Below are 15,813 nucleotides of genomic sequence, written 5' to 3' on the forward strand. Positions count from 1 at the left end.
AGGTTTGGCAAATATCTCTGACAAGAGCACCATTTAGCTCTGTAGATAAGTAAGGGCGCTGACAATGTGTACTGGATTCTTCCAGTGAAAGCGAACTTAGATGGTCCTCACTGTAAGGTCACGTCCAACTCGCTCTGCAGCCTACACTTAGTGCAGTTATCAGGAAAACTCTCGGTGAGCTCCAACCATTTAAAAAGAGAGGGGAACTTTTTTTTCTCTTTGTAAAGCTCAGGAGTAGGGGAGCATTCTGCAGTTTGAAGGAACATGCGGCGGGCGTGGGAATGGGCAACGCTCTGATGTCCGTCGTTGCTTTCTTCCCGTCGAAGTCGTGCCAGAAACTCCTTCTGGGGGGCGACATCGAGGAGATGCCGCCGGACAAAATGTTGGATTTGAGCGGGAGGCATCTGAGGAAGTTTCCCGTGCAGGTCTGCGCGTTTACACAGCTCCTGAAACTGTATCTCAGCAACAACAACCTGAGCAGCCTGCCCGCCGAGCTCCAGCTGCTGGGCTGCCTGCAGATCCTGGCGCTGGACTTCAACCGTTTCCGGGAGCTCCCGGCCGCGGTGTGCCGGCTCCGCCAGCTCTCCATCCTGTACCTGGGCAACAACAGCCTGTGCGACCTGCCGGCCGAGCTCAGCTCGCTGACCGACCTTAAGACGCTGTGGATCGAATGCAACTGCTTCGAGAGCGTGCCGCAGGTCGTCGCCGAGCTCCGGCAGCTGAGGGTCCTCCACGCCGGCTGCAACCAGCTGGGGGAGCTGCCGCGGGAGCTGCGGCGGCTCCGGCAGCTGCAGAGCATCTGGTTGCCGGGCAACCAGCTCAGCGACTTCCCGCCCGTCCTGCTGGAGATGGAGAGCCTGGAGGTCATCGACGTGGACAGGAACAAAATCAGGTGCTTCCCCAGTCTGGCGCACATGAAGAACCTGAAGCTGGTGATATACGACCACAACCCGTGCAAGAACGCCCCCAGGGTGGCCGAGCAGGTCAGGAGGGTGGGGCGCTGGGCTGTCTACCGCCCCGAGGACCACATTAAGCCCGCAGCAGAGGTACTGCCCGAGCAAGTGGGAGAAAGCAGGGACATTGAAACAACAGAGGAGAGTGGTCAAAACCAGGATTTCGCTTAAAAAAAGGTGTAATTTTTTTAACCCCATTTGACATCTAAGAAATGTTATTTTAAAACTTCTAGTTTTGCTTTAAAATATGCATAAAGGACGAAAGCATTGTTTTGTTTTCTTCCGAGGAATATTAACAAAATGGGACACTGTCCTTCCAGTGACGTCTCCCCCTCGTACTTCATTACAAGTCGCAATAATAAAGCAGCAGTGCTGGGGCCCCTCTTGGGCACAGTCGCAGTTTCCCTGTCCCTGAACCAGGAGGTCCCAGTTATTTCACAGGTCATAGAGTCATACAGCACAGAAACATTCCCTTCACTCCACCCAGGCTATGCCAAACATAATCCCAGACTAAACTTGTCTCAGAAGGCCTCCTCCCTCCAAACTCTTCCTTTTCATATAATATGCAAATATATTTTAAACGTTGTAATTGTACTCATATCCACCACTTCCTCAGTAAGTTCACTCCACACAAGAACCACCCCACTGAACGGGTTGGTTTGGAAAATACCTAAAACTAGAAAATGCTGCAAATACTCAGCAAGTTATGCAGCACCTGTGGAGGGAATAGAGTTAGTGATATTAGAAATGTAAAATAATTTCAAGTACAAAATGGGAGGGGATTAGGAACACAACACTTAAAGGGAATCAAATGCAAAAGCAATGACCAGGAAGTAAAAGGAAATAGTAATAGGATACTCAAAAAGAAACAAAAGATGGAAATAAGAGGTGAAAATAGCTGAGCAGAATAAGGACCAGTCACTGTTCAGTTTTATTAAGCAGGGGTATCCAGACTGGCATGTGGAGTTCAGCCACAGCTCAACCATGATCTTACTGAATGGCACAATAGGCTCAAGTAGGCTGAATGGCCTACTTCTCTTCCTCTGTTTCTAAGTCGTATTGAATTCCATGTTGAGTCTGAAAGGCTGTAAAATACCCTACCAACAGATAAAGTGCTGTAATTAAAATTTCTGTAGAATTTCATTGGAAGTTTAGGAGGCAGTAAGGTTAGAATAAGGTGAAGAGATGAAGTGATTGGAAGTTGGAAACTGAGCAATTAGTTTATGGGCTAAATGGAGGTATTCTGCCAAATAGTTATCCAATATGAGAGGAACTGCAGATGCTGGAGAATCTGAGATAACAAAGTTCAGAGCTGGCTGAACACAGCAGGCCAAGCAGTATCTTAGGAGCACAAAAGCTGACGTTTTGGGCCTAGACCCTTCATCAGAAAGGGTCCAGGCCCAAAACGTCAGTTTTTGTGCTCCTAAGTTGCTGCTTGGCCTGCTGTGTTCATCCAGCTCCACACTTTGTTATCTCAGTTTCCAGTATGAATTTGGTCTCCCTCATGTAGAGGCAGCATCACAAGCAATCTGATTTTAGCCCACAGTGCCAATTTTCTCTGTTGACTTTCACCTTATTTGGTGTTTTCTCATCTGTATCTGTGATTATCAATGCCTTTTAAATCTCTTCGCCTTTTCTGGTCTGATGAAAGATCATTACGTCATTCGCCTTTCCTGTTAACTCTGGTTATGTCTCTACAAATGTTGCCCAGTCTGCTGATAGTTGAGACATTTTCTGTTTTTATGTCAAATTTGAAGCATCTGCAGTATTTTGCTTTTGTAATGTAATATTTCATCTAATTTTAATACTGTACATTCATCTTCCAAATCTCCAATCAAAAGATGAAGAAAACCTAAAAACTGCCAGGCAGAACACAAAATTTGGAGAAAGCTATTGTGGAATGTAAAAGGAATAACACAAACTGTAGATTTAATAACCTACATCCCACATGCATTTTGATAGTGGAAGACAAACCTTAGAAGCTAACAATGGGGAAAAAACATTACTGATCTTCATAATCCACAATTAATACAATGCAAAATTGCAAAAATAGTATGTTATTCTCAGTTCCCAGATGTCAAAAGCACCCCAAGAAAATAAAAGCCCCAAGGAAAATCTGGCGCCTCCTACAATACAGCCATTGCTTTGTTTCATACGGTTGCTTCTGACAGTTTGCTTGGCATTAGAGATTAAGACTATGACAATGAAAAGAGCATTACTGTTATCTAACCTCTTCTGTGTCTGGTCTATAAACAAATCACTTTAGCACTTCATATTCTAAGTGGGTATGATTTAATTCCACAGCACTGGTACTATTTGGTCACAGGAATTCAGAATTTTGCTTTAGTATGTTAACATTTCGGAGACTCTAAACAGAAAAAGATAGCCTTTGCACAGCGTCAACCAAGTCCCTACCAACAACACTTCAGAAATTATGCAAGCAGAAAGTGATGGCTACTATGCCTTCCTGCATCAATCTTGGAGCAAAGTGCAGATCACTTTTAACTTACGCATCAAATAGCACCTGCCATTTTTTAAGAAGAATTTAGAATGCAAGGCCACTATTTGAAAGTGCTCTTGCTTTCTCCAACCTCCAATCCATCTAATGCATCAAAATTTTCCAAATATGTTTTCTCTTTTGAGTAATTCCTAAGAAAATGCTCTTGGACGATAGTAATGTCTAGTTCTCCACAGGGGCACTAGCTTTCACATTATTTAGGATTTTTGGAATGCTTTGACAGTTCATTGCAATTAATCATAGTTTCTGAGCAACAGACCCATACTTGAATCCCATATATTCAGTTACCTCTGTTGTCACCAAAGTCACTCTACAGAAACTGTGATATATCACCATCCAGAGCCTATTTAGTTCTGATGCATTTCCAGAAGAGGGTCAATATGCTGTCCTCTTGCGACCAGTGTGCCAAAAACAATTGGTGCAGCATTGGCACTGAAGGTACAGTGTAAATGACAGCATTAAACTGCAGTGCAGATCTTATTTTTGATGATTTCTCCTAGCTACTTCACATATCAACATTACCCTTGCTTTTTGATGGACAAAGTATTTTACATATGTGTAGTTTTTAATGATATTTTAAACTGGTCTGATTTATCTTTAATGTTACGTGTACTGAAGTACAAATGTACAAATCCATGATACATTAACATTTCCCCTAAGATATGTGTGTTTACATTCCATGAGATCTGGGGGAGGATCCTTTGTCTGAACAATCACGTTCATGTGACAATTGCTATATGACTTGGTGAATTTCCAATTCTGTGTGTTTTTGTTTGCAGTGATTTGCTTTACAGTCAAAATATGTTTTGCATTGCAATAATGTTTATGGCGACCTTTTGGATATCACTGTAACATAAATTCTGAGGAAAGAGCCTTCAAAAGCCTTCTCCCCTGTCTCCTTCACTCAGCTTCTGTGGACTTCTTATTGAGAAGTTAATGATGATCTGCGGTCTTTCTCTCACAGTCCATTGTAGGAACGTAATTCTGTTCCTCGAAATTAAAAAATACATTTGGAACAATAAATCTTTTTAGATGAAAACTAGCTTTCCTGAAGGTTCCCTTGGTAAAGTCGGCACAAGTTGTACAGATCAGAAAATCTTTGACTTAGTCAGCTCTACACATACAAATGTCTTCAAGGGTGGCAGTTTCTGCTGGTCACCACAAACAAATCAGCCAGATCATTAAATTATGTATATGCTGGATGAAATAAAATTGAGATTATTTATGATGCTTTCTCCCACCGAGGAATTGTGATAACAATGATAACCCCCTGCCACTAGATCAAGTAACAAAAACATTTACATTCAAGGGAGTTTTGAAGACCTGTTATGTCTGCCAAATACCACGATTAAAAGCCATACTTCAACATATTTCAGTGCTTCTGAGGGTCAAGGGATGTGGTATAGATATGGCACAATGTCAGTAAACAAACATTTACTTAGACATAAACATTGCACTAACCTAAAAAGATTCTTGATTCTTACCAAATTCAGATTAAGCATCAAAGAGGACACTCCTAGTAAGAATTCCAATCATGACTTGTAAATTAACATTCAGTTTTATTCTGTCCCTCACTACTCATGAGTCATTCTTGGGTTTTTTAAAAACAATTCCTTACTTGGTAATTTATCAACAATCACAAGGAGAGAATGCAAAACTCCAGTCATCCCACTTTTGGCACTTCCCAGATCTTGGCAATCCATTTACCAGTTGTCCACAAACCTGTCATGAGTTCTTCAAGCTCATTAAATCCCATTACAGCTTCAACAATGATGTTACTTTGAAACATGCACACTTTTGCCATTTGAAGTTATAATCAAATGAACTTTTCAAAAACTCATCTACTAACCTCAGCATAGCCAGGCTTTAAATGTAACTGTGGAAACGTGGTAGAAACACCTCATACCAATCTGTCAGATATGCTTAAATGAAGATAAAACAAGGTCACCTAGATTCTGAGCTTCCACATGGAATCTTTTGGAACGCCAGCAAGCATAACTCACCCTCTGTTAGCAGACTTCTTTCCTTATATGGAAACTGCTTAGTACAAGCTAGAGGTAGCTTGTACACAACAAACTGTTTCATTCACACTGAACATATAGTTGTATTTTCATAATGCTGGCAAAACAAAACTTTTGAAACTAATTTTCCTGTCACAAACTTCTGATTTTTTGGGTATTCAAGTATAGAAGTTCTGATTTTGAGTTAGCCCATTAATTAATATGTACTGGTATGTATGACACAGGATGTGCTGTACCCCTTTAAAAAAAAACTGTACAAGTAATTAGATTCATGGAAAAGAATGTTAAGCATTTTCATCCTCTATTTATATCATGGCTTGAAGACTGGAATACTTCCAAATTCCTTATTGCTATTCTTCAGACTTGACACTATTAATGTTGATTACTCTAGACCAAGATTCTGCGGTCTGCAGAATTTGTTAGATAGGAACCAAGTCCAAACTGAAGATTTATCACAGCCTTTTGCTATGAGCTAAACAATGTATGTAACCTAAAAAAGGCCATCAGTAAACATTTGAAATAAACTACTTTTATAAAGGTTACACATCAAAGCATTATCATATCAAATGTTTAATTTTCTTTTGGAACGTGGCATCATCTATACAGAAGGGTCGGAGAAACAACTAAATAAAACTCTCATAGAAACAAAAGGTATACAAACATGTAGCTTAGGACTTAAGGCAGGTAGTGGTTGTCTCCATTCCTAGGGATAGACGGACATAAAGGAAAAGTCAGTAGTAGATGATATAAATAGGAAAGGGTAGAGATTGAAAGTAAGTTGATTAGATGTTTCAGTTTAGGCTAAGAGCAGGAAACTTACACCAATACATTTATTAATGCTCTGTGAAAGGAACAATCATACCCCTATTTGAGATAACATGGTGTGAAGGTGGATGATTACAGCAGGCCAAGCAGCATTAGAGGAGCAGGAAACCTGACATTTCGGGTCAAGACCCTTCTTCACATCACGTTATCTCAGATTTTCCAGCATCGACAGTTCCTACTATCTCCATACCCCCATTTGTATGTTCTTGTGTTCAAAAGGTGCTGGTGTGAGAAAGTAAGATATAGAACATAGAACATAGAACAGTACAGCACAGAACAGGCCCTTCAGCCCACAATGTTGTGCCAACCATTGATCCTCATGTATGCACCCTCAAATTTCTGTGACCATATACATGTCCAGCAGTCTCTTAAATGACCCCAATGACCTTGCTTCCACAACTGCTGCTGGCAACGCATTCCATGCTCTCACAACTCTCTGCGTAAAGAACCTGCCTCTGACATCCCCTCTATACTTTCCACCAACCAGCTTAAAACTATGACCCCTCGTGCTAGCCATTTCTGCCCTGGGAAATAGTCTCTGGCTATCAACTCTATCTATGCCTCTCATTATCTTGTATACCTCAATTAGGTCCCCTCTCCTCCTCCTTTTCTCCAATGAAAAGAGACCGAGCTCAGTCAACCTCTCTTCATACGATAAGCCCTCCAGTCCAGGCAGCATCCTGGTAAACCTCCTCTGAACCCTCTCCAAAGCATCCACATCTTTCCCATAATAGGGCGCCCAGAACTGGACGCAGTATTCCAAGTGCGGTCTAACCAAAGTTTTATAGAGCTGCAACAAGATCTCACGACTCTTAAACTCAATCCCCCTGTTAATGAAAGCCAAAACACCATATGCTTTCTTAACAACCCTGTCCACTTGGGTGGCCATTTTAAGGGATCTATGTATCTGCACACCAAGATCCCTCTGTTCCTCCACGCTGCCAAGAATCCTATCCTTAATCCTGTACTCAGCTTTCAAATTCGACCTTCCAAAATGCATCACCTCGCATTTATCCAGGTTGAACTCCATCTGCCACCTCTCAGCCCATCTCTGCATCCTGTCAATGTCCCGCTGCAGCCTACAACAGCCCTCTACACTGTCAACGACACCTCCGACCTTTGTGTCGTCTGCAAACTTGCTGACCCATCCTTCAATCCCCTCATCCAAGTCATTAATAAAAATTACAAACAGTAGAGGCCCAAGGACAGAGCCCTGTGGAACCCCACTCACCACTGACTTCCAGGCAGAATATTTTCCTTCTACTACCACTCGCTGTCTTCTGTTGGCCAGCCAATTCTGTATCCAAGCAGCGAAGTTCCCCTGTATCCTATTCCTCCTGACCTTCTGAATGAGCCTACCATGGGGAACCTTATCAAATGCCTTACTGAAGTCCATATACACCACATCCACAGCTCGACCCTCATCAACTTTTCTAGTCACATCCTCAAAAAACTCGATAAGGTTTGTAAGGCATGACCTACCCCTCACAAAGCCGTGTTGACTGTATTTGATCAAGCCATGCTCTTCCAGATGGTCATAAATCTTATCCCTCAGAATCCTTTCTAACACCTTGCAGACGACAGACGTGAGACTTACTGGTCTATAATTGCCGGGGATTTCCCTATTTACTTTCTTGAAGAGAGGAATTACATTTGCCTCTCTCCAGTCCTCAGGTACGACTCCAGTGGAGAGCGAGGATGCAAAGATCTTCGCAAGTGGCGAAGCAATTGCATTTCTCGCTTCCCAAAGCAGCCGAGGACAAATCTGGTCCGGGCCTGGCGACTTGTCAATCTTAATGTTTGACAAAATTTTCAGCACATCAGCTTCCTCTATCTCTATCCATTCCAGCATGCACACCTGCTCTTCAAAGGTTTCATTCACTACAAAGTTCGTTTCTTTCGTAAAGACAGAAGCAAAAAACTCATTTTGGGCTTCCCCTACCTCCTCAGGCTCCACACACAAGTTCCCTATGCTATCCCTGATCGGCCCTACTCTTTCTTTGATCATTCTCTTATTCCTCACGTAAGTGTAAAATGCCTTTGTGTTTTCCCGGATTCCTTCTGCCAAGCCTTTCTCGTGCCCCCTCCTGGCTCTCCTCAGACCATTTTTGAGCTCCTTCCTTGCCTGCATGTAATCCTCTCTAGCTGAACTTGACCCTAGCTTCCTCCACCTTATGTAAGCTACCTTCTTCCTTTTCACAAGAAGCTCCACCGCTCTCGTCATCCAAGGTTCCTTTATCTTACCCCTTCTTGCCTGTCTCAGAGGGACATATTTACTCATCACTCCCAACAACTGTTCCTTAAACAGTCTCCACATGTCTATAGTTCCCTTACCATGGAACAACTGCTCCCAGTCCATGCTTCCTAACTCATGTCTAATCGCATCACTATATGATGTTAACTTTTTTGTAGGTATTCTTCAGCTTGGGGTGAGAAGTCTTGGCACCAGTTTGTACAGGTATTTTTAATGAAGTTTCACAACCCTTGAAGAGATGGGAGTTGGTAGTTTAGTTTATTTAAAAGGAGGTAAGAAAAAAAAGTGTACTGTTGCTAGTGACAGGGGTCGAGGAGCAGGAAAAAAAATCAGATGGGAGTCCTTGTGTGTTTATGCTTGCAACAGAGACAGGCAATTTACACTATCTCATAAGAAAGCATATAAGACTGCTCAAAACTCACTTTTGGGATATCAGTTTGTTTGCATTTAGTTTTAGTTGTCTCAGGAAGAGATACCAACCAAAGAAAGACCATCCAGTGACTACACTGGAATTTTCTGGAAGGAAAAGGATTGCAGCTGAGCCAACCTAAACCAGAAGCCTTGTTGTGGAATTCATTCATTTGTAGCAACTAAATGTCCTGTTTCTTCCTTAATACTGACACTAGCATTTTTCCAATGACTCATTCTCTGGTAAACTGAATATCAAAATTTAATGGTTTTCTCCTTGAATGTGTATCTTGCAAAATATTTTTGTGGGCATTAGAAAGTGTCTTTCGCTAGCGATATTCAAATTGAATTTATCCTTTGAAATGATCCTGTTTTCAGCAAAAATGCCAATAATTACCTGCTTAATGTCACTTATTAAAATTTGTTCCAACAGGTAAATACCAGATTTTTGATTCTTTCCTTGCTTTGCTCAATATTATACTCATATGCCTGGTTATATTTTAGCAATCCTTCCTCAATAGCTACTTAGAATATATGACCTGTGGTCCAAACTAATTACACATTCAACATCATCTGCTGCTTCTATTATAATGTGACCCCATATATAAAGTTAGAATGTCATTTATCTTTATGACATTTTCTGGGAATTTAACTTCAAAGATTGATGGAAATCTGTCAGCAGCTCTCTTTCTATTTGTTAAGAACCTGGATGCGTGTAAAGGCTGTTTTCTTTTAGTTTAAAGCAGTAGCTTTAGTCCATAATCCTAAGGAAAATGGCAAGTCATGTGGCAGTTCTTAAAAAAAATTACTGAGACACACAGAGTTGTATCTACAAAGTTGCCAGATCAAACAGTGGAAGGGAGCATCAGCTCAAAAGATTTTAGGGCAGTTTTACCCAAAGACTATCCTCCAGTTTTTCAACTGACCAGTTGTTGCAGACTTGGCATTTGGTTCCAGAAAAAGGCGGCTACAACTACATATGACAACAGGGGAAAAACATCCAACATACAAAGGAGAAAGCGCCTAATATCTCTGCCCCTCCTGTGTGAAACCACTCTTCGCAAAATGCTGCTAAAAAGGAGATAAATAACTTAAAAGGGCAAATCCTTTACCCTTGAAAGAAAAGACAGCATTCATGTGCAAACAACTTCATCTCATCAAACTGAAGGGAAGCAGAAAGAACCGAAAAAAAACTTCTCAGGTCTAGAGGCTCTATTTCTTCCAACATTTATCTTTTTTCCCCATCCTTAATATTCTTGTCCTCTGGTCTTTGTACGACTGTGTATGGGAATTTTTAGAAAGGGATAGAGTTTCAGCTGTAAGCTAACAATTCATGTTTGTTTTGCTACTGGTTGAAAATGAAAATGAATTGATTACTGTAATGGTGTGTTAATGATAAAAACCTAGCGTGTGTTTCATTTTAACCTGAATTAGATAGTCAGGTAAAACTGGGCATTTGGTGATTTTAAGAAAATTGTCACAGTTGTGACAATGCCATGAAAAATATTGCTTGATTTCCAGCACACCACCCAAGTGAATTGTGACAAAAGGTTTGTTGCTCTTCCAGGAAAATATTAATAGATGCTCCAAAATTTGAAATAAAAAACACAAGAACGCACGACAGCAAAAAACTTTAATGTAAGACACATTGAATACAGCCTCAGCTAGAACAGTAATTCTGCATAAAGAAAAGATCATTCAAATTGAACCAAGACGTTTACTTAAATGTACTGAAACTTTATAAATACAAGTATTCTATTTTCGTTCTAGTGGATGATGTCTGGTGTTCACTATTGACATGATCCGAGTGTTCTCATTATTGATGTTCACAACTTAGCAAGGATGTTGATCAGGTACACGTTTCCTGAAAGGGAGATAGTCTGTATCACTAATAACCACTATACTGAAGTAGATCAGATTACCAATATTACTGTACGGCAATAGGCAGAAAGCTAGCAAAGATACAAACAACATAGAGGACTCTACAGATGAGAGCACGTGGAGTGTTTAGTGGCCATAGAGGAACACAAAAAAAAATTAAGTCCCACTTATGAAGTGTTCCTCTTTTAGATCAGATCGTGTACACACAAGCATTATTTTCATTTAAACATTTCATTTAAATTATTTTGAGTCAATGTCTGGCATGGATAAAGCTTTACCTTGGAGCTGCCTTAATAATATCATCCACTCGAAGGATCATTTCAGCTGCCTCTGATGCACTCAGCAGAACTTGTCTCTTCACTTGGAAGCTCTCTGTAATACCCAATGCTGCCATGTCTCCAATAGTGCCATTTGTCATGTCTAAAAATAGAAATTGCAGCATTTTACTGAATGTAAAAAAAAACTTATGTCATACCCTGTACTCATTTTAAATGCATTAGTTCAATCAAACAAATGCTCTACTGAATTTCTTACCCAATCCATATGTTGTTTTCCCTTCGCTATGAGCAGCTCGCAACTGAGCCACTAAATCTGCACTGTCATACCCAGCATTATCAGCTATGATTGTGGGAAGCTAAGGAGAAAGAAAATAAGTTATATCAGTTACCGTATATGGTGCATTTAACTTTTGTTTTAAACAAATAGTGTAAAGACTAGGAATTGACTCTCTTTCACACAATTTGCAGGATTTTATGATCATTGTGGTACATGGGATAAATAATGTAATGCTGTTATTTTCATGATTTATACAGTTTCTACCAAAGCATGACCTAGCACTATATTCAAAGTATATTCAGCTTGACAGGAGTGTGCTAACAGCAAGCAGAGGCTTAAAATAGTGTAAAAAAGCCAAATGTTGTACCCCAACCATACTTTACTTATATGCTACATTTATAAAACAAGTAATCAGATGTTTTTCAAATCTGACAACTAGTCTCGAATGCTAGCTAGTTTATCAGTTGGAAAGAACTTGCATAGTGAAAACAGCCATAATCTGGAACCATTTATTCATCACTGAAATTGAAAATTTGTTCACAATTACTATTGTGTAGAACAGCTTCCTATTTGGAAACTGCAATTGGAACTTCGTGTTAAGCAAATAAATTAACAAAAATATTTAACATCTACATCCTAGTGCTTATACTACACAAATTATGTAAGAAGGCAGAACTCCAGTTTGAATCTCTGTACTGAATTTCATCTGGTATATAATATGGATGGAATGGAGCTATATATTAGGCAAAAACCTTTTCTCTCTGACCTTTTCATTCCTTGTGTTGTATGACAGCAAATATAGGAAAATCTTAAGTATGGATTTAAGAGATCAATCTTCCATAAGCAAAACCCTTCATACAACACAGAGTTCTGGAAAATGTAAGTTATGTTTATTTTAGAAATTTGCATTTAGCTGTCAAGTAATCAGATGGATAACTGCAACTATGATTAACTGCTCAAAAGTATTAGTAATTCAGAGTAATCCCAAAAATACCCATGAATAACATACTTAAGTAAAAAACATGATTAAACATCAATCAATGCTTAAGTGAACAGTACAAGACAAACTTGATAACTAATCGCTGAGAAAATTATTTTTATTTATACAGTTGTGTACAGAAGACATCTCGTAATTAACACACTTGGAAGTTCACATGGCAAGCTGAGACAGCAGGAAGAAGAAAGCAAGGTGCAACCCTGTAATGAAACTTACCATTCCGAGTGCTTTAGCAAATGACTCCATTGCTACAGCTTCTTTGCCTGGTGTTCGAACAGCAAGTTCAGACACAGCTTGCGCCATTAACATCTCTGAACAGCCTAGGGAAAGATTCAGAATTATGAAAAATTAATCATTGCATTGTGCAACAGAAGATCTGGAACAGTAATTGCATTACAACAAACAAGCAAACATCATTCCTCCTGACAGTGTTTCTGATTTGACACAAACTGGAGGGTCAAATGTTATACAAACCAACAATGACTGTTTGACATTAAATTATAATCTCATTCTTGAAGAATGCCAATGCTAAGTAGTTTTATCTTGATGTTACATATACAACCTCCTTGATCTAGACTCTCACCTTTTTGATGTGGCAATTTCCGTACACTAAGATTGTCATCTGGGCGTGCTGCAACACCAATTCTGCATTCAAGTTTTCAATTAACTCAGAATTGATTAATAATCCAAATGTATTGTTAAAACCAAACTAAGCAGAGAAAACTTCAATTTATAAATCACTACCACCTGTCACTGCAATGTCACATGAATGCAAGCAAGTCTGGCGACTTCATAGTTATACATCCACCACCACGCACTTGCTGTTTACATGCAATCCGAATAGTAAATTTAAAGGCAAGGAATAGAAGGTTTATAAGGGATTCGAGGCATGTTTCTCCCACACCCAGAGCATGGGGTATATCTGGAATACTTGAAACTCCTAGAGGACAAGGTTTAACACCGGCTGATGGAAAACAGGATCAAAGCAGATGAGTGCTCAATGATCGGCACGGACACAATGGGCCGAAGGGCTCTTGCCGTGTTGTAAAACTGACTTTAATTTTTAAAATAAAATTCCACCTTAAACGTGTGGCTGCATCCATTCCACTGCTATTGTGGGGAGCACACTCGCTGCACATGCAATTACAATTCCTGCAACATTACTGCCAATGGTCTGCAGGTAGGTGTCTATATCAAAGAATAGTTAAATTGAATTGCAACGGACACAAATTGTTAAAACCTTGATAAATTTTACAACTACAGAAATTCTAAAACACTTCATACTTAATGGATTACTTTTGAAATGCACAGGCATTTTGCACAATCAATTTGTACAAAACTATTTGAGCTGAAATTTGACTGAAACAAAAGCTTACTGAGAAAGTTGAGACTTCCAAGTGATCAAGACGAACATAAATGTGACAAGCAGAACCTGACCTAGAATAAGCTTTGGGAGAAGTAGAAAGATTTGTATGGAATGAATGTTTACAATGGTAGAGGAACAGAGACATGCCAAAAATCTAACGGAATAGTCAAGGCTTTAGTGACAATTTTGGAACGATGGTGACAAAGTAGTAATGTATTTAGCCCAGGTGAATGTCTGGGAAAGTAGGCTTGACACCCATTGTGGCAGATAGTGAAATCTGAATTCAATTGAAAAAAAATCTGGAATTAAAACTTGGTCTAACAATGACCATTAAACACTGTTGAGTGACGTAAAAACTTGTCAAAGTTCACTCATGTCTTTCAGTGAAGGAAATCTGACGTCCTTTGATGGGCTTGCCTGCATGACTCCAGATCCAAAGCAATGTGGTTCACTTAACTTCCTTCTTGGGCATTAATTACTGGCCTAGCTAGCAATGTTCGCACGCACCAATGAATGAAAAAAAATAGAACTTTAGCCAGTATGTGAGGGGAGAAAGGTGCTGTTATAGAAACTAATCAAATACCTTGTTTCAATTTACTAAAAAGGTTGCAGTAGAATCTATATAAAGCACTTCAGAGGAGAGGCAAATCACAGTTGCTGCTTCAGAGGCAAGTCATGAATTTAATTAAACCTAAACATTGGAGTTATTAGCAAACCCACAAAAAAGGTTATAAAACATACCTCCACCATACACAGTTCTGGTTTCTTTCACCGTCTGAGCAAGTACACAGAGGGCATCATGCAAAGATCGTTCAGCCTCATCGAGAATCTGCTGAGTAGCTCCTCGAAGAACAATGGTACATGCTTCACCTTTAGGATGAGTGGAAAGATATAGCAAGTGAGCAAACGAATATCAGAATCAATGTGCATTATATTTTAACATTCTCAACAATTCTGCAAGTGAAACTGGTTGTATTTTATTCTTGCGCAACTGAACATCTGAATATTGTGAACAGTTACTTACCGAGCTCCACTCCAGAAAAACGAATGAGCTTATCCTCACCAACCATGACTTCTTCAATAACTTTACAATGTCCCAGTTTAACCAATTCCGGATGGTCAAATGTTGAAGCAATTTCACCACCTGAAATTAGTCACAGTTATTTCAATAAACTTAAAAATCACCGTACATCAAGTTAGAGTCAGTGATATATAGCATGGAAACAGACCCTTTGGTCCAACTCATCCATGCCGACCAGATATCTTGAATAAAGACAGTCCCATCTGCCAGCATTTTGTCCATATCCCTCCAAATCCTTCCTATTCATATATCCAGCCAGGTGGCTTTTAAACGTTGCAATTGTACAGCCTCCACCACTTCCTCTGGTAGCTCATTCCACACAAGCAACCCAATGCATGAAAAAGTTGCCTCGTAGGTCTCTAAATCTTTATCCTCTCACCTTAAACCTATGCCCTCTAGTTTTGGAGCCCCCCCCACCACAGGGAAAAGATCATGTCTCTTTACCATATCTATGCCTCATGATTTCATACACCTCCACAAAGTCACCTCCCAGCCTCCAATGGTCCAGAGAAAATAGCCCCCTCCTATTCAGCCACTCCCTATAATTCAAATCCTCCAAACCTGGCAACATCCTTGTAAATCTTTTGAACCCTTCCAAGTTTCACAACATTGTTTCCACAGCAGGGAGACCAAAATTGCACAAAGTATTTCAATAGTGGCCTAACTAATGTCCTGTACAGCCACAACATGGCCTCCCAATTCATATACTCAATGCACTGACCAATAAAGGCAAGCATCCCAAACATCATCTTCACTATCCGAGTTACCTCTAACTCCACTCTCAAGGCACTATGAACCTGCACACCAAGGTCTCTTTGTTTAGCAACACTCCCCAAGACCTTACCATTGAGTGTATAAATCCTGCCCTGATTTCCGAAATGCAGCTCCTCATTTATCTAAACTAAACTCCATTTATCACTCCTCGGTCCAGTGGCCCATTTAATCAAGAACTCT

The 15,813-nt window shown here is 40.1% G+C and overlaps 3 protein-coding genes across 9 annotated transcripts in view; 1 reads left to right on the top strand and 2 right to left on the bottom strand.

Moving 5' to 3' along the window:
• The window catches only part of LOC125460956 (cathepsin E-B-like), a 35,593-nt gene extending 30,143 nt beyond the window's left edge, over positions 1–5,450 (bottom strand). For 2 of the 6 annotated variants that reach the window (XM_059652499.1, XM_059652498.1), the window contains exon 1: positions 5,194–5,302. Coding sequence is in view for 1 of the 6 variants with exons in the window: in XM_059652496.1 (XP_059508479.1) it covers positions 5,321–5,328 (8 nt within the window). In the remaining 5 variants the exon portion in view is untranslated. The other 4 variants (XM_059652496.1, XM_059652497.1, XM_059652501.1 and 1 more) reach the window with 4 other exon arrangements.
• lrrc10 (leucine rich repeat containing 10) lies at positions 1–13,498 on the top strand. Of its 2 annotated transcripts, none has more exons than XM_048549239.2 (2): positions 1–1,130; positions 12,525–13,498. In XM_048549239.2, the coding sequence occupies exon 1, from the start codon at positions 282–284 to the stop codon at positions 1,122–1,124; it is 843 nt and encodes a 280-aa protein (XP_048405196.1). In that variant the 5' UTR covers positions 1–281; the 3' UTR covers positions 1,125–1,130; positions 12,525–13,498. The 2 variants fall into 2 exon arrangements, 1 of the variants encoding a protein (XP_048405196.1); XR_007249363.2 differs by lacking the exon at positions 1–1,130 and adding an exon at positions 10,963–12,294.
• cct2 (chaperonin containing TCP1, subunit 2 (beta)) overlaps positions 10,596–15,813 on the bottom strand; it is a 23,385-nt gene continuing 18,167 nt past the window's right edge. The window contains exons 11-16 of the mRNA XM_048549232.2: positions 14,803–14,922; positions 14,520–14,648; positions 12,629–12,732; positions 11,395–11,494; positions 11,139–11,280; positions 10,596–10,843 (exon numbers count right to left, since the gene is read on the bottom strand). Coding sequence (XP_048405189.1) covers positions 10,813–10,843; positions 11,139–11,280; positions 11,395–11,494; positions 12,629–12,732; positions 14,520–14,648; positions 14,803–14,922 — 626 coding nt within the window. The 3' untranslated portion in view covers positions 10,596–10,812. The remainder of the gene's footprint in view (positions 10,844–11,138; positions 11,281–11,394; positions 11,495–12,628; positions 12,733–14,519; positions 14,649–14,802; positions 14,923–15,813) is intronic.

Source organism: Stegostoma tigrinum, chromosome 18 (assembly GCF_030684315.1).
Source record: "Stegostoma tigrinum isolate sSteTig4 chromosome 18, sSteTig4.hap1, whole genome shotgun sequence".
NCBI classification, from domain to species: domain Eukaryota; kingdom Metazoa; phylum Chordata; class Chondrichthyes; order Orectolobiformes; family Stegostomatidae; genus Stegostoma; species Stegostoma tigrinum.

Excerpts from the sequence above, each read along its gene's own strand:
- lrrc10 (XM_048549239.2), top strand. The coding sequence starts at position 282 with ATGGGCAACGCTCTGATGTCCGTCGTTGCTTTCTTCCCGTCGAAGTCG.